The 27,959-nt window shown below is 43.7% G+C and overlaps 2 protein-coding genes across 7 annotated transcripts in view; both read left to right on the top strand.

The window, feature by feature from the left end:
- Window positions 1–605: 605 nt before the first annotated feature.
- Window positions 606–11,432, top strand: DENR (density regulated re-initiation and release factor). 3 transcript variants are annotated; one of them, XM_066603318.1, is made up of 8 exons: window positions 606–761; window positions 3,983–4,101; window positions 6,654–6,673; window positions 8,137–8,221; window positions 8,725–8,805; window positions 9,962–10,078; window positions 10,169–10,308; window positions 11,172–11,432. In XM_066603318.1, exons 2-8 carry the CDS (start codon window positions 3,993–3,995, stop codon window positions 11,214–11,216), a joined length of 597 nt encoding a protein of 198 aa, XP_066459415.1. In that variant the 5' UTR covers window positions 606–761; window positions 3,983–3,992; the 3' UTR covers window positions 11,217–11,432. The 3 variants fall into 3 exon arrangements, with proteins under 3 accessions (XP_066459415.1, XP_066459414.1, XP_066459413.1); XM_066603317.1 differs by having other exon boundaries at window positions 624–775; XM_066603316.1 differs by lacking the exon at window positions 606–761 and adding an exon at window positions 1,106–1,124.
- A 4,566-nt stretch (window positions 11,433–15,998) lies between these two features.
- The window catches only part of CCDC62 (coiled-coil domain containing 62), a 29,838-nt gene continuing 17,877 nt past the window's right edge, over window positions 15,999–27,959 (top strand). The window contains exons 1-6 of one of the 4 annotated variants that reach the window (XM_066603325.1): window positions 15,999–16,030; window positions 17,372–17,435; window positions 20,241–20,433; window positions 22,875–23,041; window positions 23,611–23,712; window positions 25,178–25,349. In XM_066603325.1, the coding sequence (XP_066459422.1) occupies window positions 17,409–17,435; window positions 20,241–20,433; window positions 22,875–23,041; window positions 23,611–23,712; window positions 25,178–25,349 (661 nt within the window). In that variant the 5' untranslated portion in view covers window positions 15,999–16,030; window positions 17,372–17,408. Of the gene's footprint in view, window positions 16,031–16,071; window positions 16,156–16,917; window positions 17,436–20,240; window positions 20,434–22,874; window positions 23,042–23,610; window positions 23,713–25,177; window positions 25,350–27,959 lie in introns of those variants that run through there. The other 3 variants (XM_066603322.1, XM_066603323.1, XM_066603321.1) reach the window with 3 other exon arrangements.

Consider the following 27,959-nt stretch of genomic DNA (forward strand, 5'->3'; position numbering starts at 1 on the left):
CACAACCACAAGTTCCTTGCACGCTGCATACCAGACAGAGTGGCCAGCTCTCTGCTTTCAGCTCGTCATGAACAATGTGAAGAGAGCCTCCCCACACACGCCGAATGGCAGGCGCACTGCCGCACATGTGACTATGACTTGGGTGTACCAAGATGGCGTCTGAGATGTGCCGGAAGCATATTTGTAGTTTACGCTTAGGTTAAGCAGCGCTGCTGATTAGAGCCACCTGATTGGCTCTTCGGCACCACGTGACTACACAGCGTGCATGCGCATTGCCTTCAGCAGCCGTGCACTACACACTACAGTTAAGCAGACGTGCGCTACACACTACACTTAAGCAGCACGGGGTTAGGTTTAGGGTTAGGTTTACGGTTAGGTTTAGGGTTAGGATTAACCCTAACCCCAACCCTAAACACTAACCGTAAACACTAAAAGTAACCCTACACCTAACCCTAAACCCTAACCCCGTGCTGCTTAAGTGTAGTGTGTAGCGCACGTCTGCTGAAGGCAATCGGCGTGCACGCTGTGTAGTCACGTGGTGCCGAAGAGCCAATCAGGTGGCTCTAATTAGCAGCGCTGCTTAACCTAAGCGTAAACTACAAAAATGCGTGCCGGAAGTCTAAGTCACGGTTGGGGAGAGCCCACATCACGGCGGCGGAAGTGGCGGTAGCTCAGGGAGACGCAGCATTGGACGGCTTCCCCGGCGTGGGGACCGGGCTGTGATCTGCATGTGAAGGGATCCCCGGAGCACGGCTGCTCGGGTAATGGACGCTGCGTGAGTTATAATGGGCGGGGGAGAGCACCACGATGTCTGCTGCCACTAGTCCACGAGCACGATGAGTCCCAGTGCTTCCAGGGCCCGACGGATCAGCGGCGCCCTCCGCGCCCTGCATTGTCCGCCCATTAGTAAGCCGCTGCATGCAGCAGATGACACATGTCCTCCAGCTGCCGAGGGACTACAGCTCCCAGCTAGCCCTGACAGCGCCCTTCCCCCAGCCGGCTGCTAGTAGTGTTGGGTTTCTCGCACGATGCCTGATACATAATTTGCTCTCATATGTTCTATTATTTGTGACTCCACAGGGTGAGATCAGGAAGCTACAGATGTCTGCAGGCGGCCGGAACAGGTCTGAACCAGCTCCTAAATCTAGCCCTGTGCTGGCACAGAGGGTTATGGGTAATAAGCTGTACCCCATTGCTAGGTGCCCCCTGCAGGTATGGGGGCACCGCCGATTTACTAGATGACGGCTGTTTCCTGATCCTGTTACATTGGTGTCCTTGTAAACTAATGTGACTATGGCCACCGATCGGAGATCCTCCAGGCCAGAACTCTCGGAGGGCTCTTTTCTGTGGCACAGTCTGTTATCTCCGAGATCTTTTACTAATGGTGATCTAACTTTAGTAGAGGTGATCAGCAGTTAATTGGCAGGGTCTGCTGCTTTGGGCGCCCACCGATTAGCTGTTTGCTAAGCCAGCAGCCAATGTCGAAGCAGATAGCACTGTCCATATTGCAGTGGTCCAGGTTGGTACTGCAGGTGCAGCTCTTGCTGAATTCAATGGAAGCTGTGCCTGTAGTACCATCCTGGCCGCTGATATGTTAACATTGCTCTCTGCTTCCAGAACGATCCGCAACCAAGCCCAGCGATCACTGGGGATTGGTGGACACATGTTGATTAACTAGTGATCACCTTTCATGAGGATGGGTCCTAGATAAAAGTCCTGAACAGACTTGTTAATTGGGCATCTAGCGACTTATCATTGATCACTTGCTGCACGTTTACATCTAACAATTAGCATGCAATCACTCCATTATGGGTGTGATAATTGTGCCAAGTAAAAGGGCCTTAAGAGGTGACTGAATTTAAAGGGTTCTGTCACCAATTCTCAGGGCAACTGCCCATATGCTGTTTCAGAGGGACCTCCTTTATGATGCCTGATGTGCCAGAATGGAGAGCCCCTCTATAAGGGCAGCTTGCACACTGGCGGACCTGGCACATCCACCCATTACATGGATGGCCATTAACTTAAATAGGCCCCATGTAATTCTGTATTTCCCCTGCACTATCGCTAGGCGTTTCCCCAGTGATGGCAGCTGCTGATGGTGAGGGAAGCCATATCTGTGGCGATCAGGCTTCATTCTACAAAGGGGGTGTCTTAGAGAACTGGGTGTAACATGTCTGTACATTGTTATGCCTCACCCTGTAGTCTGCTCTTACAATACCCCCGTGCAAGTAACCCGCTGGCAGTTGCCTGGTTGTTCTGGCAAACCGATAACCCAGTGTGGAGTTGTCTGACGATTGCATATGGAGAGAGACTGTTCCACACTGGTTGGGTTGCTGAAGCTACCATGTGATGCCTGGAGAGAAGATCCAGGCGAGGTAGTAATGTTGAAGGGACGCTTTAGGCCCAATGCACATGGGCGTATTAGCATTGCGGAATCCTGAGTGGCATCCACTTCTGGATTCTAAAGCAAATACTGGCCATAGACATGCTATTGAAAATCGCTTTTTCCTGTCCACGAGTGGAAATCAATTGTGATTTAATTTTTTTTTTCCGCTCGCAGAGGCAAATTGGCAGCATGTTCTATTCCAGCGCGGATTATGTGCGTACGGCTTCCATTGAAATCAATGGCAGCCAATCGATCCATAGCATTATCTGTACTGCGTCGCCACGCTGGCTGGCACATCTGCAGCACAGATAACAAGAATCCCGACAGGTACACAGAGGTCGCTGGCCGGGCACCAGGTCGGATCCCGCCTACGGAGCCCGACCCGGCCGTGTGCATTCGGCCTAAAGCTTACAACTTTTGCATGGATGTAACACTTCGAAATTCCAATAGGTGCATTTTTTAGGGTTTACTTGTAAGGGTGTAATAATTAACCTAGGGGACCCATAGCAAAGTTTAAAAAGAGATAAACCTTTCTGTGACTACACTTGGTGCCAAGTGAGGATGTCTGGGGGCCTTTCACACAGGCATAACTTGGCCGCAGCATACACTGCAACCTGCTGAAAATTCTGCACCAAAGTCCACCCGTTTCCTTGCAGATTTCCATTGTTGTGGAATTAAAATGGCTTTATTCTGCTGGAAATTCTGTATCAAAATTTACACGTATCCGCACAGATTTTGGTGCAGATTTCCACAGTAGCTGCGCGATTCGATATCTCCTGCGGCCAAATTCCATCACACATGAAAGGCTAATATTCTGTTATCATTCCTTCCCTTTGGTCTTTTTCCTGTGTTCCTTGTTATTTTGTTGCACTTTTTTAGTAACATTCTTGTACCTTTTTTATAGTAGAGGAGTAACGCCTCCGTCTGCTGTTAACTGGAGAGCCGGTTAATTTACTTATGATCACCTGAAATCGTTAATGCTATTAGGGAGTTGCGCCAAAATCACATCCCTTGTTCTTATAGCCCGCTGGGGCGTATGGTCATCATAGAGCGGGGTCTCCTGCTCGGGACCTACCTGTATGACCCAGAATGGAGAGCAGCCTGGTAAAAGTGGCTTCTGTTCTGGCTGGGGTTTGGGAAGGGTTGTGTATGTTGGCGCACCCTTCTACAATGTGACAGAGGTGCATTATCTTTTCTGTAATACGCAATGTGAATGTGACTTTATAATTTCACATTATTTTACATTTTATCATTTTTCATCTAACACCTGGCTGGTGGTGTAGGTTATATAATGTATCATTTTCAGTACACTCAGCCTTAGGCCGGGCTCACACGACCGTATGCTCATTGCATGTTACCTGCGCAGTTTTTGTGTGCATTATACACAGTAACAATCTCTGATACATTTTCGTTGTGCCTCTCTCACGAACTGCGCAAAATAGTGTATGGGGATTCGCAGCACACAGCAAGTACGCATCTCCATTGCGTACATGCTAGGGCGCGAGAGATGCATGCGCAGGCACGCCAAAACACGGTCGTGTGAGCCTGGCCTTAAACTGCTTTCGTATAAATTACAATCCTGACCTCTGTTTCTAGGGTCTTGGAGATGGCTAGTACAGCAACAGAAAATTCAGAGCCAATACAAGATTGTAGAGCAGATGTAAGAATTTCCAAAGCGGATGGTGATTATCCACTAAAAGTACTTTACTGTGGAGGCAAGTATTGCTTTGTAGCTTAGATTTACCTGCATTTTCAAGTAACTTTTTAGAGTAATCTGCAATTTGTGTATATGTGCAATAACTATTACTGGCCATTGTGAATTGATTCCTGCTTTTTTTTTTTTTTTTTTTTAATTTTTAGCAGTTTTCCTCTTCTGCACAGGCTCCATCTTAAATTCTCTGTTTTCTCTGAGCGCCGCTACAGAGTGGGTTGGGACTAGCTTCTATGTTGTCTCAACACATTGGACTACACTACACACACAAGAGGAGATCCTGCTCCCCTATATGTGTATCGCTCAGCAGCATGGAGGATGCTATTGAGTAGTACTGAGCAGTGTAGATGTGAATCCAGCAGTATGGTCAGAAATTAACAGTTACTACCCCCCTCCATTCTCTTCTTAGATTTCTCTTGGCAGTGACTGTAATGTGGCTTGTTGATAGATTTTATCAGTAAAGTCAGAGTGATCAGTGCGGAGTGAGGGATAAATGGAGAAACAGCCATTTTTCTGTAAATAGATATATTACAAAGTTTGTGTGAATGCGCACAGGCAGAATCCACAGCAAATACCGCCCATAGCATGCTATAGTAAAGTGAATGCACACGAGCGAAAACAAATTGCGGTTCCCGTTTGCGGATGAAAAATCACAGCATGCTCCATTTTTCTGCAGTTCCAGCACGGACGGCTCTCACTGAAGTCCATGGAAGCCGTTCGATCCATCAGCGTAGTGGATTCTGTAGCGTTCTGTAGAGTGGGCTCCATAACTGATGGGTGCTGGCTGTGTTCAACCCCTTTAATGACTATGAACCACTGGACAACTGTGTCCAACTATTATTTAACCATTTAGAATCTGCAGTCTATGCTGACTGTGGCATCTAAGCAGTAAATGGAGGAGACTTGCACAGCCCCCCCCCCCCCCATCAGCTTCCCTATGATGGGTTTTCATAGCAGCTCAGGGCATAGTGACGACTCACAGGTTTACTATGTAAGGCAACAGTAAAAAGCATAGTATACTGTAATATAGCAGTATTATCATATATCGTACAGATGATTCCTTAAAAAAAGTTGAATAACCGTAAAACATACTTGAATAAATAAAAAAAAATTCAAAATAGCACCCTAGACCATAAAGAATGAAATTGGTATTGCCACATGCTTAAAGTCCAAACTATTAAAATACTATCCTGCACAATGATTGCTGTAGAAATTAAATACAATGCCAGAATTGCCGTTTTTTTTTTTTGTCACCCCAATCTTTCAAAACAATTGACTAAAAAGTTATCCAAAAAGTTGTATGTAAACCAAAATGGTACCAATAAACTGTAGCTCACCCCGCAAAAAATCCAGCCCTCACACAGCCCTCTTGACACAACATTGTACTTTTACGGTTCGCCGAATGACAGAAACCAAATGTATTTATTTTTTTAAACAGGTTTTTTTTATTTTTGAATAGTAGTATTGCCATGATTGTATTGACCCCCAGAATAAAGTGAATTTGTTACTAGAGTTGAGCGAACATACTCTGCCGAGCTTGATGCTTGTTCGAGTATTAGCGTACTCGATGGTGCTCGTTACTCGAACGAGCATCAAGCAGTGTTTGACCCCACCCCAGTTTTTGGCTCCTCCCCACCATGACGTGCCTGTTTTGGCCCCTCCCTGCCGTAGCGTGCGTCAAGGGCAAATTTTTTGTCTGGCAGGCCCCCCAGGGGGGGGTAGGGACCCAGAAAAAACATTTGTCCCACATACAAAAATGCTTGAGTCTCCCATTGTAGTCAATGGGGTTCGTTACTCGAGTAGAGCTCTCAAATTTTACGAAAAGCTCGACTCGAATAACGCGGACTGGAGCATTTGGGTGCTCGCTCATCTCAATTTGTTACCTTTACTGCAGCGTGAATGTCATTTAAGTAGAAATAAAAAAATTAATGGTTCAATCATGTTTTTTCCATTTAGCGGCAGTTCAAAATTAAGTTTTTCAATACGTTATCTGGTCATTAAATGGTACCATTAAAATAAAACGTAGCCCCTAAAAAAACAAGCCATCGTACGATGTCAGCAGGAGACTGTATATCTCATTGTAATGACCGCAAATACACTTTAGTGCAATCATGCAGTTTTACAGTCTCCTACTGCGTTTCTCCTTTTCTCTGTGCTAATGTACATTCGGTAGGTAACCCAGAAGTAGAGATATAAAAGGGAATCTAACTACAGTGTCAGACTACAATTTGTTGTCTGTTGTCATGGAGACACATTTGAGCCAATATAGATAATCTCTTTGCACCTACCATTTAAATAGTAGGTTGCTACATTTTAGTTGTTTTTTGCTAATCAGACATTTTTTAAGGAATGCATCTTGTAAACTTTGTAGTCATGACCACCTTTTTAATATTGCTGTTTGATTGTTTCCTTTTTCTCTCTAATTTTTGCTTGTCTTTTATTGTGCCTGCTGTAGAAACATTGCTATATCACTTATTTTAATGCCCCTATGGCTGCTTGTTGTAAATGTTAATAGCTGCATAAACTAACATTATGTAATTTCTTGTCCATCCACAGTTTGTTCACTGCCAACAGAGGTAAGATTTGCTTTATTCTTAAACCTTTGGACATTTGAGCGCCTGCTAATTTTCCTTTCTATTTTTTATTCTATTTTATTTCTGCAGTCAGTCTGTATGTGTGCGATATCATAGGCTGCTGCAGCCAATTACAGACCTCAGCGTTCGAGGGCTGTGATTGGCTACATACTCTTGTAGGGCTTAAAAGGCTGAAGTCAATGGAAGCCCTATGAGCCATAACAAAGTCGTGAATTGTAATGGCAAAGAATGGATCTCATCACAAGGGGGCTGTTCAGGGGAGGGAGGAGCTATTTAAATGCCATGATCAATGTTGAATGTAGCATTTAAAGGGTTAACGGTGGGAATGTAATTATCGCCGATCCCAGCAGCTGCAGCCAGGCATCGTCTATGTTTGGCAGCTGACACCTGCCACTCCATACTAATCTCGCATGTCCCAACTTTTAGTTACCTTGGATTACGTGAAAGGGCTAATTAAAAAAAAAATTCTTATGGTTTTGTTTGTACCCCTTTTATGCAGACAGCACATCTCCATGGTAATGGGCTGCCAACTAATTCTCTGTAGTGTTAATCCTGCAGTCTCATACTCCCAGTTGTCCGCCTGTTTACATTTTATATTTGGCAAGAAGGAGAGGACTAATGACAGAGTATATGACTGCAGGATCTGACTACACGGTTTGTTGTCTGTTACCATGGAGATGTATAGTCTGCATAGGAGCTGCAAAAACAAAACCATCGGCACCTATTGTAAAGTTTCTTCACTTTATACCCTTTGAGAGAATAACAAAGATGTCTAAGAAGATCACACAGTCCTGAAAATTCAGCTTACCATTTTCTTTCAGGGTAGGATGGGCTCGTGCTGATGTGCCATATTTCATAGTCTCGGTTAGAACCTTAGTGGTTTGCAGCTTCCAGACGTTGCATATAAGTGAATGGAATTTTTGAATATGTTAAGCACAAATTGCTGTGAGCACTTCTGTTTTTGCTTTCCTTAAAATGTAGCGTTCTCTCACATTTTGTGGTGAATGTGTTTTCTCTTCCTTATAGACAAACCTTATGCTCATTTGTTTAAACTGTCATAATGTGGTTTTCAATAAGAGAACCTGCATCTTTAGAGCACCACCGTCATGAGCTGAGAAACTATATAACAGACAGTTTAAGATCTTCTAAGACTAATGGTTGCTAAGAGCCCCCCATTAGCCAACGTAGTTATAGGGGCTGCTTACTCTGCCTGGTATTCAGCTGAGAAGGACTTTTAGGAGGAGCATTGTAAGCAATTGTCTATCGGTCATCCGCTCTTGGCCGATCAGAATTTTCAGGATTATGCTTAGTATAGCATTGATTGGAACTAAAAAAAAAATATCTACTGGCAGATGCCATTAATTGTATTGTATATTACACATGAGCCTTTACTGTACTTAATTATAGAAAGTCTGCCTCACTTCTACTTCTTCATCTTCTTTCAGTACTGTGAGTATATGCCCGACGTCGCAAAGTGCAGACAGTGGCTAGAGAAGAATTTCCCAAACGAATTTGCTAAACTTACATTAGGTAAGTGAAGAATTAGTAATTTGTGTCTGCTGTTGTTGTCCTACAAAGAATGATGAGAAATGAATTGGAACTTGCATGTACTCTATTATGTATCTCATACACTCCTTATGCAATTTATTTGCTATTTAAATACACTTTTCTTTTAGGTAAATAACTGATCCTGTAATGAAAAGTTATACAGCGGTCTGATATACTTTGTTTCATGACCTTTGTTTGTTGTGAGTGAATGGTCATTTGTTGGATTTGCATATAGGTGGCCGGATCTTCCTGGCTCCACTTTATGGCTGCTGGCAGCTGACTGGCATTGCAAAACAAAGATTAGAAGACCATTGTTCTACTGGCATATTCCTACATAGATAACATCTCTTTGGCTGGACTAGCCCTTTTTTTAGTGTCCTGCTGGTTATACCAGATCTTATAATCGCTCAGATCACTGCAGTAAAAAGGCACAACTTTCAAGCACATATTGCAAGGAAATAATATTTTGTATTTCTTTTTGTAAGGAAACTCTCCCAAACAGGAAACTGCCGGTGAGGGGTCAGGTCCAGTTGGTGAAGAGGAGGAGAAGAAAAAACAAAAAAGAGGTAAAGCAAAATTTATAGTTGGGGAACGTTGTTTCTTTTTTAATTGGAACTCACAGTACAGTATAAATGACATGGTAACCTTTTTTTGTTTTTTTTTTCTGCGGGTCATTATGATTAATGTCAATAACAGACTTGTGTATATATAGTGATTTCTCAAGTTACAATCTCAGAATACAATATTTTTAACATGCATTTCTCTTTCCCGGTCATTGTAACTTGAAATTAAATTCAACATACAATGTCGCAAACAGTCCATATTTGCAGCACGTGCACTTGGCCGTAAAATGCAGCCAGGCAGCATGCATGTTTTATTAGTATAGCACCTGTATTACTAAAGTGCATGCACCAGTTGGCTGTTTAGTGAAAGAAGCTTTAGTAGTCTGCTTAAATTTCTTTCATCTCTATTTTGTGGGGGGTTTTTTGGTTGGTATTTTGGCGTCTTTGAACCAATTTCTGTAGATTTATAATTTAAAGAGTATCTGCACTTTAATCTCCAGATGGCTTCTGCTCTGTCGGACGTCTTCGGCTCCTTTTAACAGCTGAAGGCAGCCCTATGTACCGCTATATGCGGTAGTCTTCAGCTGCTGGACTGAGCAGAAGCCGTCCGAAGGAGAGAGTGCAGGTATTCCGTAGGCATACGATATTTACCAACATGCAATGATCGTTCCAGAGCTAATTAATTCTGTTTTCATTTGGAGAAGTCTCATAGAAGCTTATCCCCTTCTCCTCATTGAAAACATGTTAGTGGAGAACTTTGGAGGAACAGCTACTCTAGCGATAGCTGTCTAAGGCATCTTAAAGTGGTTCTCCACGCAGCGCTGGCTCTTGGTGCCTGCATATACCAGGGTCTGAGCATAAGCCGCTGCACTGCTCCCTATGTAGTGGCCAGTGCTCGTAATCACAGGTTCAGCTCTCACTGATATTGTGTCTGCAATTATGAGCATCGGACACTAAACAGGGGTGGAGTAGTGGCTTCTGCTCTGACCCTGGTATATCCAGGCACCAAGAACCAGCGCTGCCTGGAGAACCACTTTAATGTAACTGAAGACAGTTGTGAAGTGTAATCCCATGTAATAAAATAGCACACCATTCCAATGAATAGGTTTAGCCCACCACTTATTGTACAGGTTTAATTCAGGGATTTGCACTTTTGCAGGAGGAAGAGGTCAAATTAAGCAGAAGAAAAAGACTGTACCTCAAAAGGTTACAATAGCCAAAATTCCCAGAGCAAAGAAGAAATATGTAACAAGGGTGTGTGGGCTGGCAACGTTTGGTGAGTGAGAAATCTCATGACTGGCAATCAGTGTTTCATCCAGATACTTATGTCCGACATCACGTTTATCATGGCGATTTATATTTGCAGAAATTGATCTCAAGGAAGCACAAAGATTCTTTGCTCAGAAATTCTCCTGTGGTGCCTCAGTGACAGGGGAAGATGAAATCATTATTCAGGGAGACTTCACAGATGATATTATTGATGTTATCCAGGAAAAGTGGCCAGAGGTATGCTGTACAATATTCTCTTGTGCACATGACAAGAATGATGGATTTGATTACATTTTTTTTAAGTTAGAAATTCTGAGTCAAACAAAGCTAAAGCTGTACATAACATGCCTGACATACGCCGTACAGTATCACTTATTAGGGATCCACAACCCGATGCTCTGAGACCCTGACAAGGCAGCACTATGATGGGTGAAGCCATCTGCAGCACAAAACAGCTTCTCCTTACACAGTGCCGGGGAAAGAATAAAAGCAGAGCTGGGAGAGAGATCATGGGGACACAGATGAAGTACTGTATGTTTGAAAATAGAATACTGTATATAGCAGGCATTCGAAATAACCTGTTATGTGAACAGCTTTGCCTGCACTAAAATGAACTGTGGAGGCACAGCTGGAGCTCCATGCTCAGCTATGCAGTTAGCCAGTTATAGACAGATTTCTCAGCACTGTCCTCACCTATCTGCAGTAGGGATTTTGTATGAAAAATGTACAAAATAGGCAAGGATGCTTAGAATCGCCCAATCTGTACATTAAAAAAAAGAAAGTGCAGTTACTCTTATTGCTTTGCGCAGTGACAGTACATTGCATGTGCTGTACTCATGCATGAAAATGGACTATAATGGGACATGCAGCTATTTTGTTTTCCTCAAGAACCATCCGTTCATATGGCTGTCTGAATAAGCCCTAATTGTCATGCATAGGCTTATTACACATGCACAGATTCCTATAGGTGCAGCCATTGTTTATGGCATTTACTACAGGTATAGCCAAACGGTAACCGCTGTTAGTTTTTGTGTGTCGATATTGATGCCAGAAGATCACCCGAATTACATTGTCAGTAAATGCCTCCTTCTTATTGACAGGTTGATGACGACAGCATTGATGACCTTGGAGAGGTGAAGAAGTAACATAACATCGTGCCTGTAATGTCCTAGACTATATAGCCAAAGTGAGAGAGGATTCTCCAAGCTTTGTGTGTCCTCGGTCAAACTGTACCACCTTGTTTCACTACTGTAGAATGCTACTTTTTGTTTTTATTATTAAATGCGAAACTTAAAGTATCCAGTTCCCTCATGCAAGCGCATGATATGTGTTTAGATGAATAAAAATGGTTTTGGTCATTATCAACACGTCTCTTCATTGTTTAGGGCAAAGATTACCAGCTGTTCTGATGGCATTGCAATAAGACGTTTCTTATTATGTCTCCATAAACTCAATAGGAACAAATTAGACGCCTGTTGCCCCTCAGATATGTCTTGGCCCTATGGAAAGAAGCTGCTTGATTTTTACAGCATTCAAATGTAGCAGACAACATCAGTAGAATTATAGCAACATCAAGTTTAATACTTTCAGAAAAGTGATTTGTTTTTCTGCCGCCATGTTCTGAGAACTTTACTTCTCCATCGACTGAGCTCTTTGAGGGCTTGTGTTTTGCGATTCACAAGTTTACTATAGATGGGACAATACCATTTTTTTTTTAAATTAGGCAGTGCCCAATAGGTGTCTAAAAATGGCAGACCTAGGTTCCCATTTGTCATGGCAACTCATGCACATCTTGCAAAGGGGGCTGGGGAAGGAGAATGGATTTTTCAGTATAATACTAAGCATACTATATCGTGTGCTTTAAGGCTGAAATTTTATTTAAAGGGAACCTCCAGGCCTGGTGAAACAAAGATGTCCGAACTGCTTCTCTGACTATCTGATGCACGCTGTGCTTAGTACACTACATGCTGATCTGACATTGCCGGCATTTCTGCACTGGAATTTCGCATGAGGATTTTAACCATTGGTGCAGGTCTTTACATAAGGCAATGGATTTTGCCACATTTTTTGGAGGTGGAATTCACATACCGTTAGGACTCCTTCATGCGGACATATTTGCTTGCGCAATACGTAGAGTGGAACCCATGGATTTCAATGGGTTAATTTACATTTCTGTATTTTGCATGCATATTTTGGTCACACACAAAAAAAAGAAGAATGCAGCGTGTTCTAGTTTTCTGTGCATTAGGGCTCCATAGAAGTCAATGGGGGGTGCACAAAGCTGGCCTTGATGCACAAGAAGAGGCATAATTCCACTGGAAAAAGAACACTTCTGGAACTCATTAGAGTAATTAGCCATTTCAAACACTGCGTCTTTGTGCGCAAATTAACGTGTCCCAGTGATAGGATGCGCTGATACATGTGCGAAAATGCCTAGTTCGTTTCATAAAAACACAGCGCTCGTGTTAAGGAATCCTTGTAGTTGAAAAAATCCGCAGTGCAGGATTTGTTGAGGAAATGTAGTGGATGTCCCTGCATGGCTCCCATGTTAGGCGAGGTCCGGCACGTTTGTAACACTATGCAGAGGAGAGGTCAGTCATCGGAGTTCTCTTATGCATACTGTAACATACACCAGCATTACCGCTAAGGGTCGTAATTGCAACAGGGACACACAGGCCACCGCTATAGGCCAGCTGTGGATGGCATTCAGGGAGGGCTGTTAACCGGGGAGCTGGCAGCCAATTACAGACTTCCGTGGCACACTGTTCCCCCACTCCTTCCACTAAGAGACTGCAGTTGTGATTGGTCACAGCTGCAGTCTATCAGTGCACTGCTGGCCTTGTTATTGGTCTGGCCGGTGGCGTCTGACATATCGGAGGAGAGCAGAGTCATCTGATAATCCAATCCAATAATGTATGTACCATATGTAATTTTGTACGTATAGCTGGTATAAGTTATATCAGTTGTACATACATAATTATATACAGGAGATATCCAGGTTATATTAGCATGCTCCATATCACTATATACAGGGTCAATAATAAAGTCCAGGGCAGCACAACGCCATATAACCCTCTGGGTGGGACCATCCAATGTGCCAGCCGCAGCGAGGAGCCGGATCGTTCAGCTCCAGAAAGCCAATCAGGAGAAAAAATAGCCGTGGCAGCAGGAAACGATGCAATCACAAAACCTTTATTCCTCCAGTCACCATACGACGTTTCGATCCAACATGATCTTGATCAAGTTAATAAAGATCATGTTGGATCGAAACGTCGTATGGTGACTGGAGGAATAAAGGTTTTGTGATTGCATCGTTTCCTGCTGCCACTGCTATTTTTTTCTCACTATATACAGGGTGATGTACAGCTTCCTGTATATAGTGATATCGACTATGCTGGTATAACCTGGATATGTCCTGTATATAATATATGTACTACTGGTATAAACTACACATTATGTAGTGATATCAATCATGCTGGTATAACTTCATACAGTAAAACATCTACTAACGTTGGTAATCCGTCCGAAAGTAATCGGCTTTACCTGAAACCGTTGCTGCTCACGGTAATTATTTCCATAGGAATCAATGTAAACCCAATTAAGGCTGCCTGTCCATGGGCGTTGCGATATCCCGCGGCAGGGAGCAGGAGCCAGCTGACGTATCGCCGCAGTGAGCCTTTCTGACAGGCTCACTGCGGAGAATCGCGGCAATTCGCAGCATGCTGCAATTTGACAACCGCGAGAAGAGAGTCGCTATGATTCTCCATTCGTGGACAGGGGGGCTGCGCTTTCCATAGTTACGCTATGGAAAGCGTTTACTGCTTTCCCCGTGGCCCGTTTATCGCAGTGAAAATTCGCCTGTCTAATTTGTTCTAGACATTCCAAAAAAACCACCAAACCACATTTAATGGAGAATATGGTCCTAAATACCAAAAAACAATAATAAATGAATATAAAAAAAATTACTGTAAAGAATAAATTAACATTAAACAGGTTACTCTGTTAGCTGTGGTGTTACATAGGACTGCAGGTCACATCTATTACATCATTTGTCCTCAACGTTATCGCCGTGTTCTCTGTGCTGTTGCATAGGATTGCAGGTGACATCATCTGTTATCACTGTGTTCTCTGTGCTGTTACATTGGAGTGCAATTGTACAGTACCGTACTGGTGTATTACTCGTCGCTCATGATGGAGAAAGGTGGGTTGCATTAGCAGCAAGAGGAGGAGGGGACGCCAAGAAGGAGATCATGTGGGTTCAGCAGCAGTCACGTGGACCGGCACACGCCGGTGTTGGAAGCAACCAATGTTACTAGAGACAAAATTTTGGCTAAAATAAAACCGTCCTTACTCAAAATTGGCCTTAGTAGATGTCAATACTAGTAGATGTCATTACTGTATATCACTATACACAGAAGATGTATAACTTATATGAGCTGTACATATATAATTATATACAGGAGATGTTCAGAATATATCAGCATGCTACACCACCCATCTTTTTGGACGGAAGAAAGGACACGGCATCTGCTTCTTTTAGTATTTTGAGACGATCTGTGACCAAACCTCTGACCGGAGGTTCCAGTGTAGATGTGAAATTGGCCTCAGGCTACCTGTCCACGGGCGTTGCCATATCCCTCGGCGGATGTCTGCCGCTGGGGAGCAGGAGCCAGCTGACATCTCCACGCTGAGCCTATCTGTCGCGGCAATTCGCAGCATGCTGTGATTTGCTGGCCGTGAGCGGAAAATGGCTATGATTCTCCGGTCATGGACAGGGGGGCAGCGCTTTCCATAGCAACGCCATGTAAAGCGTGCACTGCGCTCCCCGTGGCCGGATTATCGCCGCGTTGAATGCAGTGAAAATTCGTCCGTAGACATGAGCCCTTACACAAGCATGGTCGATATCGCTGTATATAGTAATATCGACCTTGCTGGTATATCTTGGATATCTCTTGTATATAATTATATATGTACAGCTGGCAAAGTTATAAATCATGTCTAAAGTGATATGGAGCATGCTGGTATAACCTGGGTATCTTCTGTATATGTTTGCACACTTTACACACAATTAAAAAAGGCATCAAAAACCTGCATGCAGTTAAAAAAAAAAAGAAAAAGAAAAAAGAACCGCCTGTATTGTTTAAATCCAGGAGCGGTTTTTAATAGTGTATGAAGTCTCTTAAAAACGTGTGAGGTTTTTGAATCGCATGCAGTTTTATAACAAGATATTTTAACTGTGGTTCAAAAATGCAACAAAAACATGAATACGGCCTCAGGCTACGTTCACATTGGTGAAATATGGGGCCATGAATCCGCCGCCATATCACGCTCCCCGCCATGTGAATTCCCTGGGGATGCGAGGAGTTTTCATGTCAAAACAACCTCCCATCACCAAGGGGGAGAAGTGATCCTTTGCTGCGGTGTAGGATCGCAGTTTCTTCCATTGTTTTCAATGGGAGACATGCATTGCGTGCACCTAGCACATGGGGAGGTGCTGCCGCTGGTCCCACTGAAAACAATGGGACTGCGATACGAGACCACGAAGAAAGATAGAAAATGCAGCGATTTGGGAACTGGATTGGAAAGGGTTAATGTAGGGGGGGGGAAGAAAACACAGCATCAGGCTGCAAAGTGTGAAGTGCGGAATAAGTTGGCGCTATACAAATAGAGATGATTATTATGAACACAGCATGTTTTTAAGCATCCTTGTATCACACTGTCCTGACCGCACGCTGCGCTCGGTGCGTCCACAGGGTGGGTGATGTGAACATACCACTCCTCACAGCAGATACCGGACCTGTGCTGGATAGTCAGGACTGCTGATTGTCCTGCAGATGGCTGACCTGCCAGCAGGGGGAGCTGTTCCCTTGAATTAGTGGTGGATGGCACGGAATCTCACGAGACTTGGATTAGTTGGACGTGACTTGCGGCGCAGGACTTGGAGCGGGGAAGTTGTCAGGTCGGTGTCCGTGCGCATGTGGCCTCGGGCTGTGCGGTTGTTGCAGCTGAGCAGTGTGGAGCCGGTTACATGCGGCGTCCTGCGGTTTGGGGCTCATTCACACGAATGTACATTGCAGTCAGCAGGTTCATTCACAGCTGCCTATGTTACACTCTGCTTTCGGTTGTGTGAAAAAAACACAACATGCCTTATCTTGTGTGTACTAGCCCGTGAGATCAACGGCCATGCGTAAATACATAGGAAACGTATTGATGTACACAATCAGTAGGATTTAGCGTGGTCTTTTTATGTGCGAACATACACTGTGTATCCATGCATGTGACAAAACTGCGGATTGGCAGAAACTCCCGGTAGCGGATGTCATCGCATGAATACGCTGCATATTTACTGGCTGAAATCCGCATACGGTGACGGCAGTGCATCCTTAGGCTGGAGTCACACGGGACGGAAATCTTGTGGAATGTCTGCAGCTGGACCGCACGGAAATTCCACAAGATTTCTGCAGCGGAAAGGCTGCTTCCAAACCCGCGCAATTTGGCACAGGTTTGAAACTGCTTTTCCGCCTGTATTTCACTGCGATAATCTCTCCCCATAGAGAGAAGAGAACCTGAAAAGAACCTCCGTGAAAAGAGAATGTATCTGGACCTCATTAGGCTAAATATCCTTTTAATTCCCGGTCGAGCTGTATGAGGGCTCCTACCCACTTGCGTTTTTTTAACACGAATGTCAGTAGGACTTTCTAATGATAAAAACGAATCGTACAAAAAGCACAAAATTGCGGTGCGTTTTTAACATTAGAAAGTCCCATTGATGTTCGAGTTAAAAAAACGCAAGTGGGTAGGAGCCCTGACACAGATGTAGTAGGTCTCGGTCGGGGTCCCAGTACAGCTAAGTGGATTGGAGCTCTGACACAGATGTAGTAGGTCTCGGTCGGGGTCCCAGCACAGCTAAGTGGGTAGGAGCCCTTACACAGATGTAGTAGGTCTCAGTCGGGGTCCCAGTACAGCTAAGTGGATTGGAGCTCTGACACAGATGTAGTAGGTCTCGGTCGGGGTCCCAGCACAGCTAAGTGGGTAGGAGCCCTGGCACAGATGTAGTAGGTCTCAGTCGGGGTCTCAGTACAGCTAAGTGGGTAGGAGCCATGACACAGATGTAGTAGGTCTCAGTCGGGGTCCCAGTACAGCTAAGTGGGTAGGAGCCCTGACACAGATGTAGTAGGTCTCCATCGGGGTCCCAGTACAGCTAATGATAATATATGGATTCTCATGATGTAAGACTTGTAGTTGTCAGATCCAGCAGCTCGGTAGTCTCTTCTCAGTCCTTCTTCTCTTTGTCTCCTAGTTTATACCTGTGCTGCTGGCCCGGCGGACCCATCCTGATGAACACCTCGAATTCCTCCCCAAAGGTACAAGAATATCAAATGTACATGAAATGCGAAATTAAACATAATTGAGTTTTGTGTCAAGACAATACATAGGGGCCGCATGCCATTACTGTCAATGTGTGTGCCACACAGCCCAAAATGTCACGTGGCACAGACTAGGTGAGCTATATGCTAATATCCATTAATAAAAGTCATGTGACTGTTTTGGAGCTGCAACTTGGCAGTTAAAAAATGGCCATGTTGCAGGCAAATTGCAGTGATGTCCAATTTACATTGCAGTTTATGACGACCAAGTCACATGCAACCAGAGATCCAGAGATTTGGGATATTTTGCAGCGGTCATGTCACAGGCGCATTAGTTGTAGGTCACAATACAATCACTGACAATCATTAGATGCAATGTTCCAATTCAACTTTGTGATCTTCGTGTCATGAGACCAAAGTCCCTGTATAGTCCTAGTCTAAGGCCGCTTCAAATCTGTGCTTGAACGTCCGTTCGAGGGTACCGTCGCAGATCCCACACAAAGTACCAGGAAAAAAGCACTGCTTGCCGCACTTGTTCGTCTGGTAAAATACCGGACAGCCAAATATAGACCAAGCGGACCATATTATAGTCAATGTTCGGTTCTGTCATAAGAGTGATGTGTTCAGCCAGGGGATTCCCCATTTCTGCTTCCCGAACGCAGATGTGAAAACAGCCAGGCCTCGCGCACACGGGCGGGTCAGATTCAGCATGCAGAATCTCGCAGTGAAATCTGGCCCTGGCAGCAGCGGTGTCTGCGCGTACCTGCTCTTTTTTTCTTCATCTGCACTGCCGATGGTCGGCACAGCTCGCCGTTGGACATGTGCAGCACAGATTTTTTTTAAACCCCTGCTTTTCCCGCGCCATCGCCCAGTGGTGATGCAGAATTCACAACCGTTCTGCAATGTCAAGACTTCAATGGAAGCAGTCTGCGCGGAATCTGTGCAAAAATGGAGCATGCTGCAATTTTTCCTCCACAAGCGGAAACCGCAATTGGTTTCAGCTCGTGTGCTATTGCATTGCATGCTATGGAAGGTATTTGCTGCGGAATCTGGAGGAGGTCGCCTGATCCGGACTCTGCAATTTAAATCCGCCCGTGTGCATGAGGCCTTATCAGGACTGTTGTACATAGAAGTCACTATACAAAATAAATAACATCTAAGTGATAAAATAATAAATACATTTCTCTTTGGTAAGCCTGTTCTATTATGTGCAAGGAGATACATTGTTTCAGTGCTTTATTGTAGGGCATAAATGCACCTAACAGCAATGTTCAGCACGCAGGCCTACCTCAAGTATATACAGTCATTTATCAAGTGGTGTCTTGGACCCTTCCTACATTTTGGGCTTCTGTGGTAGATCAAGGTGGAAATCGTCTCCAAGTTTAGCCTTGATTTTACCTTGTGCATAGGGTACTTATTGGGATATACCCATTACATTATCTGCTGCTGTCTGGCTCAGTGGTTAGCAATGTTGCCTTGCCTAACTAGGGTTCTGTGTTTGAATTCAAGCAAGCAAAAAATCTGCATGGTTCGTGTGCTCTCCTTGTCTTTTTATTGGTTTCTTCTTGCACTCATGCTAAGGCTGGCTTCACACGGGCGAGAAAATCGTGCGAGATTTGTGCGTTTCAAGACACACAAATCTTACACAAATATGACCTCCATTCTTTTGCATGGGGTCATACACATGAACGATGCTATGCGGGAAACAAATCGCGGCATGCTTTATCTTGCTGCGTGCTCTCACATGTTGTCAATGGGACCGGCGGCATCATCACGCCAAGTGCTAGGCGTACGCAATGTGACGTCTCCCATTAAAAACATCTCCGAAGTGATGCAAGGCTGTTTTGCCTTGAAAACGCCTGGCATCCGTGGGGATTTCACATGGATGGTGAGCGCGATATGGGGCTGGATTCAAGGTGCTCGCTTGGTGCAGTTAGCCTCAGGCTACATTAACATGTCCGATATTCATACACGAGTTCTGTCTCTGTTCAAGATGGACAGAACACACACAGAAAATAAACCCACTCATTTGAATGATTTTATGCACATGAGTGATTTTTCACTCAGAGCAAAGCTGGGTTCCCACGGGACGGAAATCCCGTGGTAATCTCACAGCTTGGCCACGCCAAAAAGCTGCAAAATTTCCATGGGAGAGCTGCAGCTTCAAAACCTGCAGCATTTTGCCGCGGGTTTTGGAGCAGTTCAGTCACCAGCATTCTCTCCCCATATAGAGGAGTGAGGCCGCAGCGGGGGAAAAAAAATTTCACATGCTGGGGCTGTCAGTTCCGCACTGCATCGTTGGTTCCGCCCAGCTTTGTCGCAATGGATTGGCCGCTCCGCATGGATGAGATTTTTGCTAAATCTCGTCCACATGGCTGGCTAATCCCGGGATTAGGAGCTGTGGGCAAATTTGCCACGCAGAAATTCTGCACACAATTTACAAGGCAAATCCGTCCTGTGTGAACCCAGCCTAATGGTCCCAGTTTGTCATGCGAGTCTCACACAAGAATAGGACATGTAATGTGAGTGTCCTGCACAGCACGTTGACGGGTGCAATCTGTACAGCTACACAAGCATAGGGAAATAAAGAGTATTATTAAATCTAACTGCTAAACATCCCAAGATAATTGTAGAATTCCTACAAGCATAGAGCTGAGGTTACAGTCACACCTTTCATGATGGTGTATGCAAGAGGGAGATATTAAACAGCATTCTGTAGTCAGGCTGTACAGACCTCTATGATGTACAGTAGTTCAGTCTCATGTTATCTCATACTCTGTTACTTTTTTGTCCTCTCTCTAGTTTGTTTGTACAGACCTTGAAAATTCTACAATCCAGAAGCAAAGGAAAGAACTGCAATTATTGATCACCGAGCTCAAAGACCGAGATAGGGAGCTGAATGACATGGTGGCAGTGCATCAGAGGCAGTTGTTGGCGTGGGAGAATGATAGGCAGCATGTTCTCCGACTGGAACAGAAGTGCGCAAAGCTGGAAAGTATGGTTCCTATATGTTCTATACCGATTTCTGTTTATGCCCAGTATCTGCAGTTTATGCCCAATGTAGAAATCCTGGAATTATAAAAAACTCAATAAAAAGGATTATCAGTGACTTCATGGGGAAAAAAATAGTTTTTCTCCGTGGCAAAAGAGTAAAGGTTTTTTTTGGAGGTCAAACATTTATTGTATATCAGGCTGTGACTACACACACAACGTCTGTAACAGGATTTTCCTATTTTAATTATCCATCTACAGCTTCTCTCTAAAGGAACACATTGGGGTCAATCTAATAAATGAAAAACTGACCTCTATTCTAGCTGATAGGCATGAGAAATTCTTGATAATATGGACTCCATGGCTGGAATACTCCCTCTATAAAAACAATAACAAAAGCCTACTGATTTACCACCCTATAGCCCGGGGCTGCCTTTTGTAGCGTCCACCTCGTGGGAAAACTGTCTATGGGAGTCACGCTTTCCTCTGTCCCTACCTTTTCCCAAATCTTCCCAATCCCCCTTTATTCAGGTTAGGCCCTGGCCACACCATTAGTATTCTGTTACTTTTAATTAACAGTCTAGTTTCATGATTGGACCGGGACACTAGAGAGAAGATTATTCAAAAACTGAATTTCAGCCATGTTGTCTCCTTTCTTTCCCCCCAATCTATATTATTGCGAACTACCTTTATTGTGCATTAATGAGAATGTAACGCATTCCAGTTAAATGTTTATTGCATTATTGTATAATGTGAACATTTCAAATAAAATTACAGTAAAAAAAAGAAAAGGAACACATTGGGGTAATTTCTCAAAACCTTTGTGCCTGTTTTCTAGCGGAAAAAAGCTGCAAATTTTGGCACGTCCCTTTCAAAAAGGCGACCAGGGTTTCTTGAAATGGGGTGTGGCCTCCCACTGTCCTACATATTTACCATAGTTATAGCCAGAAATTGTTGTAAATTACTGCACAAATGTACGCCAACACATAATTGCTGTAGATTTCAATTAGTGACGCATGGACAACCAAAGAAGCCCAAATGTAATAAGAGCTGCGCGCCATAATTAATTTAGCACATCTTTTGCTGCGTCTAGACATAATGATTATCGTTCAGAAACTCTTTCAAACAAGCAAAACTGAACGATCATCGTTCAGTTTAAACGCAGCCAACAACTGAACAATGAATTAGAGTCATCCGATTCTCATTCGTTGTTTAGTTTCAGTCAGCATAAAAATCCGCGCCGACTCGTAAACCTGTCGGGAAGTTCATACATTGATCGTTTTTGTTTCATGTAGAAATGTAAAATTCCGAAGAACAGTGAATGAGAACTGCGGGATTCAAAGCAGTGCGGATTTGGGGGCTGGGTATTCCTCAGGAGGGCGTATTCTGCACCGCTGTTGAGGAATATTTCATCCCGTGTGAAAGGTCCCTTATAGTGTTTTCTAATTCTTTCTTTAAAAAGGTGTTTGTTTCTGCCAATATTCCTCCGAAACACGATGCAGTCCATGACCTGGCGTATGTGTATGTTTACCTGCTACTTCATGGCATATGATTAATGGCTTCACTGCTCTTGCTGGCTACCTGCCCTGTTCCTGGAATTCCTGGGGAGTGAACTAATGTGTAGTCGCTTTGGAAAGGAGGTAGTGGTGTATTGTTTTCCACCACTTCCCTCCAGAAGTTACATTTTCTGGGCATTCTGTCATATTTTGCTGTTGAGGATTTACCCCATAGCACTGGTTTTCCTTTCTTCATTCTGTTGCATACTGAGTGCACAGTCTGTTTATGGTGTGATGACAGTGCTGCACTTATCATTTTGAGTAAGGCCATTTTCACACGGGCTACAAAATCGCTAATTTCCCGGCGATACGACAGCGCTGCAAAACGCACGTTTGTGAAACCCATGCTTTCCAATGGGTTCCTTAACATTAGCTATGTTTTGCCTGATGCTATGTTGCAAGAAAAAAAAAATTGCAGCATGCTCTATCTTGCTGCAATTTGCAAATTTATTTTTTTCTTTTCTAGACCATGTTTCCCTATGGAGCTGCCTTGTTTATCGCATAGTATGAATTTGTGATTTTCGTGCTATGCGATACATTTTCAACATTAGAAACTCCTGTTAACTTTCTCACGACAAAATCTTGGGCAGCAGCAACGCAATGTGCAATTTTACACAAAAGCATCGCTAACGCTACAAAATCACGTGAACAAAGCTGCGATATCGCTGCGATTTTGTAGCGGCGATACCGCTATTGCTCGTGTGAAAGAGGCCTGAATCAGATGATTCCACGCTTGTGCCCCCCTTCCTCTCCTACAGACTCAGAGGGCAACAGAACTGCATCTGCAGCCTCTCCTACATAAATATTTACTAGTGTTCTCATCACTGTGCCTTCTGTGTATTGTCACCACTAACATTCATATATTATACTGGTGGTGTGTTTACTTTAGATGAACTTCAGAGAAGGAATGAAGTAATCAGATCAATAACCAAAAAGATAAAATTCCTGGAAGCACAACAGCAGGATCGGAAGGTCACATTGGAGAATACCCAGCAGCAACTTCAGGAAGTATGTCTGAAAGCTTCAGAAGAATACAACCATTGCCAAGATTTGGAGGTAAGTTTAACCCCTTCCTGCTCCAGGGCATAAGTTTACGCCCTGGCAGCGGGGTACTTCCCGCAACAGGGCGTAAACTTAAGTGATCTCGCGCTACCCCACAGCGGGAGCCGGTCTCCCGCTGCAACAGCAGGGGTGCATCTGAGATGCACCTCCTGCTGTTAACCCCTTCTATGTAGATGGTGGCAAGGGGCAGAGAGGGTGTGGGAGCTTAGTGCACTGCTCCCGGCCCGGCCTGCCTCCTCCCCCTGCAGAGAGGGACAGCATATATTGGCCGGGCGTGAAAACCCAGCCGATATACGGACTACTGAATAAGCCCAAATACTGCCTTATCAAAGTGGCCGAATGGTCTTTACATTTTTATTCTTTTTATTACATCTTCTATATTTATTAGATGCAACAGAAATACCATGGCGGACATTTACATATAGACCTACATTTTGCTCATTAGGAAGAAAATGTACAAAAGTAGATCCTCATGTAAAGCAGCACATGGTGACCTTGTGGGTGCGTATTACTTGGTGTGCCACTGCGTTGTGCATGTGTACTTATTTGATCTGTCTTTTCAGGGGAAAAATCAAATATTGAATGATTCTGTTTTGGAGCTGTCTGCCCATGTGGGACAATTAAAGGCCAGAGAACAGGAGCTCTCCACTTTACTAACACTGAAGGTAAAGGTAATATTTATTCATTTTGGGTAAAATTTATTAAGACTTGCATTTCACATCCCGGTCTTTACCTGAAGACTACTGGAGAAAGATGCGATAATTTTATTAAGAGGTACAAAGCAATAAGAGGTCAAATAAACAGTCCAATAGAAATCCACTGAGAGGGATTAATCTCCTGCACATCTGTTCCATTTTCAGCTGGTGAGTGACTGAGGGTGCGGAATTTAACGTTTATGTACCAGCAGACAGGGCGTAGAGGGGAGGCTCCTGCTGCAGTCAGTTTTCTAAGGGTGCGGCAACAACAGGCGGGTCTGCTATGAATTTTCTGCAGTGCTGCAGTTTGTGAGAAATGCTGTGGATTTGCTGTAAATTTCACCTTTTCTTGCAGGATTAAATAACTAAAGAAGATGGGGAGATTAAAGGGAATTTGTAATCCGGAATTTAGAATATGAATTGCCACCAGAGCAATGTAATTGCATATGCACTGCATTCCAAATACACCCATAGAGAACAATAGGGCTCTTATGTGCTGTAAAATAGAACATGCTGCGTTCTTTTTTATGTGCGTAACATATGCAATAAATATACACCAGTATGAGTGGAACAATGAAAATCAATGTACTTTCATTGATGCCATTTACCGCTGATTATTTACGTGTACATTACACGCTTAATACACAAATATGATCATGTGAGCCCAGCCTAACAAGGTTTTGTGCCAATAATTTTGTTTTTAAAACATTACCTCTTACATTTCCTATACACAAACCACCCTAGTATCAAGCAGTTTTTGTTATTTTCTATTTTTGGTACATTCTTACTGTTTTATTAACATTTTACTTTACCGTGTTTGTTCTATTTTCCTAGCAAAAATAAAACTATACTGGCAGACAAACGAGTACACTTAAATAATACAGTAAAGCAATTTTGGTGCTCCATTAAGGCCCAAATCCTGCAGTGGAATCTGTGCATGCCCAAGGACATGGAGAGGAAAAGACATTTTCTTACCTCTCTGGGATCCAGCGTGGGTGTCCTCCGTCGTTGCCAGATCTTCTTTCTTCAGCACAGTGGATGTGTCCGGGGGCGCCGACTGACACGCCCGGTATATGCGTAGTGCTCCTTTTTTTTCAAATCTCCTGCTTTCCCGCGAATCTGCGGCTCGTCCACAGTGACAGCTGCGGGCAGTCCGTGGATCAGACGGCTTCCATTGACTTCAATGGAAGCCGTCCGCGCGGGATCCACAGGAAAATGCAGCATGCTGCGATTTCTTCCCACATGTGCGATCCGCACACCGGGGGAAAAAGAAAATCACATGCTTTTTACTGTCCCGCGGACGCTAATGCATCCCTTTTGGTGGCTTGCTCTGTGGATTTCCCGCACTGGTTCCACAAATCAAATCCGCCCGTGAATTGGGCCTAAGCATTTTGCTTGTTTTCCTACACAACCAATATGCAATGTTTCTCTCTAGGACAAAGATATAGTAGAAGCAACCAATCACATCACAGAGTTCACTTCTCGATTCAAAGATCTGGAAGCAGCGTTACGTGAGACACGGCTCAGAGAAAGGTCGGCAATGAAAGAATTGCAAGGGTTGAAGCCCAGAATAACATACTTGAAGATGGAACTTGATAAGCTGAAGGGTATGATGTTTTTTTTCACAACTCATAGGTTTTAACAATTCTGTCAGCAGAAGCTCCATATGTAACTGATGTAAGGGTATGTTCCCACGGAGCAGAAATGCTGTAGATTTTACGTGCAAAAAATCCACAGAATTTACAATGTAAGTTATGTAGACGAGATATAAAAAAAATCTTGTCTACATGGTGTGGAAAAATTCAGCATGAAACATGAAGCAGAACGGACATACACATGTGAATTGTAAATCTGGAGCATGTCAACTTATGCTGCGTATTTTCAGTGCAAATTCCAACTGCTCGATTGAGGAAGTGAAATCCGCACCAAAATCCACATCCAAATCAAAATCTACACCAATTGATGTCGATTTCCTGCTGCAGATTTGCTGCAGATTTCCATCTGAAGAAAACCTACAGCATTTCTGCCCTGTGTGAACATACCCTAGATTTAGCTGTAAACCCTCTTTCACTATTATGTATTTTCACCTTTTGGGGAGTAGAGAAAATTACTCTTTGAAATGAAAGTCACAGAAAGGAAAATATAAAACAGACAAATGAAACCCACAGAAAGTGGCCATATACTTAGTGATATACTAATACAAGAGGGCAGGCATATACACCACTCATTCCCCAACATGCAGACAGCCAAGCTGCCAAATGGAGGAGCAAATAACACATATGAAGGACACTGATGAAACAGCCATACACAAACCCTACTTATATTGAGGGGACAGGCTATTTAGTGCTTATTCCTGCACAAAAGAGTAGATACAGGGTAGGATGTCATATGTATGGTACATCAGTATTATAAAGCGTAGACCAGGCAGCATCAGGTGAGTTTTCAAAGTAGTATTCAAACCTTTATTCCTCCATTAAAAGAAGACCAGCTGGTCTTCTTTTTATTATGAGGTTATGATCCGGACCTAACTGGGCTGTTGCATCCATTTGCTCCTCGCTGCATATACAGCAGAACAACAGAAATTGAATTGGATTGATTCTATGTGAGTGCTGCAGTTGATTTATACTGTTTATATGTATGTTACATGTCATGCACCATGCAGGCTTACAAACTATTAATAACCTCAATAAATGAGGACCCTTGACGCTGGGGTATGAGCTCACGTATTTTGGCCAAAATATTAACCAATACCTCATATTTATCATAATTTATCATTAACATGCAGTGCGGCTTTTAACCCTTTCCAATCCAAATTGTTTCCTGGTTTTCCTAGGGGCCTTACTCTTTTTCTGCTGTTATAAAACAGTGCTATCTACTGGCTAAAGCCAGTACTGCATGATGTGACACGTTGGATAGGCTCCGACAGCAGAGAGCCTGGCAATATACAGTAAGAAAACCCTGACGGATGTCTTCCAACATCGGAGCTGTACAGCCTTAAATCATAATGTCTTTAGACGTTAGACAGTGGATTGGAAAGGGTTAATGCTAGGGGGGCCTAGGCTGCCAGTGTGGTTCACCTGTGGGGTGCAGGGTAGCCCGTTGGATTAAAATATGGCATCATTAACAGGTTGCAAGCCTGCATGGTGTACTACATGTACCATTGGTCTGACACCCTGTATCTACTCTTTTGTGCAGGAATAAACGCTATACAGCCACCCCCTCAGTATAAGGAAGGCTTGTGAGTGGCTGTTTCATCACTGTCCTTCACATGTGTTATTTGCTCCTCCATTTAGCATTTGGCTGTCTGCATGTTGGGGGATTAGTGGTGTAAATGCCTTCCCTCTTGTATCAGTACGATTTGTTTGTAATTAAAGTAAATTAAAATAAGCATGTGATGTGCTGTTACTTTGTCAGATATGCTGTTAGGCTATTAAGTTGCATGAACTGTGCTCATCGGCTGTCATGTGTACATGGTATTCTGTAGGCATAACTTGCCGGTAGCTAGTTATACAGGCCGCATTCCTTGGTCAGCTCATTTTATTGCACTTCCTGTGATTATTTTCTTGAGTCAGGATGTAAAGTTTATTCAGTCAGGGCCAGAAGCACATAGTGCGAGGCTCCTAAGCAAAGTGGGTGTGGACTAAAAGGGTCATTAAGTGACAAAAATACTATTTATTGCTGAAAAAACTATCATACAAAGCTAAACACCAAAGGCCAAAAAATTGCACTTAGGGCTAATGCCCACAAACAGATTTGTACCGCGGTTCCCACGGTGGAATTCCACAGCTATTAGGTTCTGTTTTTGCAGCAGGAAATGAATTGCGGCATGTTCTATTTTCCACGGATTTACGCTGCGGGAGGTCTCCATTGATATAGTATTGATGAAGACCGCGGAAACCATGCGTTTTTTCCCCCATCAGTAGGGGCACGTTTTGTTTACCACCGCAGTACTCCTGCAGCGTAAATCTGTGGGCGTATCCTGCTCTGTCCATGGGAATGAGCCCTTAGGGTCTGTTCACATCTGCATTGGAGGTTCCATTCTGAACCTTTGTTGCTGAATTCTGTTAAAACAACAGGATTAAATGCAGCGCTATATCATTCTGTAGAATGTCGGATGACCAGAAGTGTAACGAACCCAGTTTTAGTCTAAGGGGTATGTTGAGCAGTGTTTAGATCCATCATTTGATGGTTGTGTTCGGCCAGTGGATGCCATTTTC

The sequence above is a fragment of the Eleutherodactylus coqui genome, chromosome 5, assembly GCF_035609145.1.
Source record: "Eleutherodactylus coqui strain aEleCoq1 chromosome 5, aEleCoq1.hap1, whole genome shotgun sequence".
In the NCBI taxonomy this organism is placed as follows: Eukaryota; Metazoa; Chordata; class Amphibia; order Anura; family Eleutherodactylidae; genus Eleutherodactylus; species Eleutherodactylus coqui.

What these genes read in the sequence shown, in the direction of transcription:
- DENR (XM_066603317.1), top strand. An exon ending in GAAGAAAAAACAAAAAAGAG is followed by an intron (nt 8,806 to 9,961) that starts GTAAAGCAAAAT and finishes GCACTTTTGCAG; the next exon opens with GAGGAAGAGGTCAAATTAAG. An exon ending in TCCAGGAAAAGTGGCCAGAG is followed by an intron (nt 10,309 to 11,171) that starts GTATGCTGTACA and finishes TCTTATTGACAG; the next exon opens with GTTGATGACGACAGCATTGA.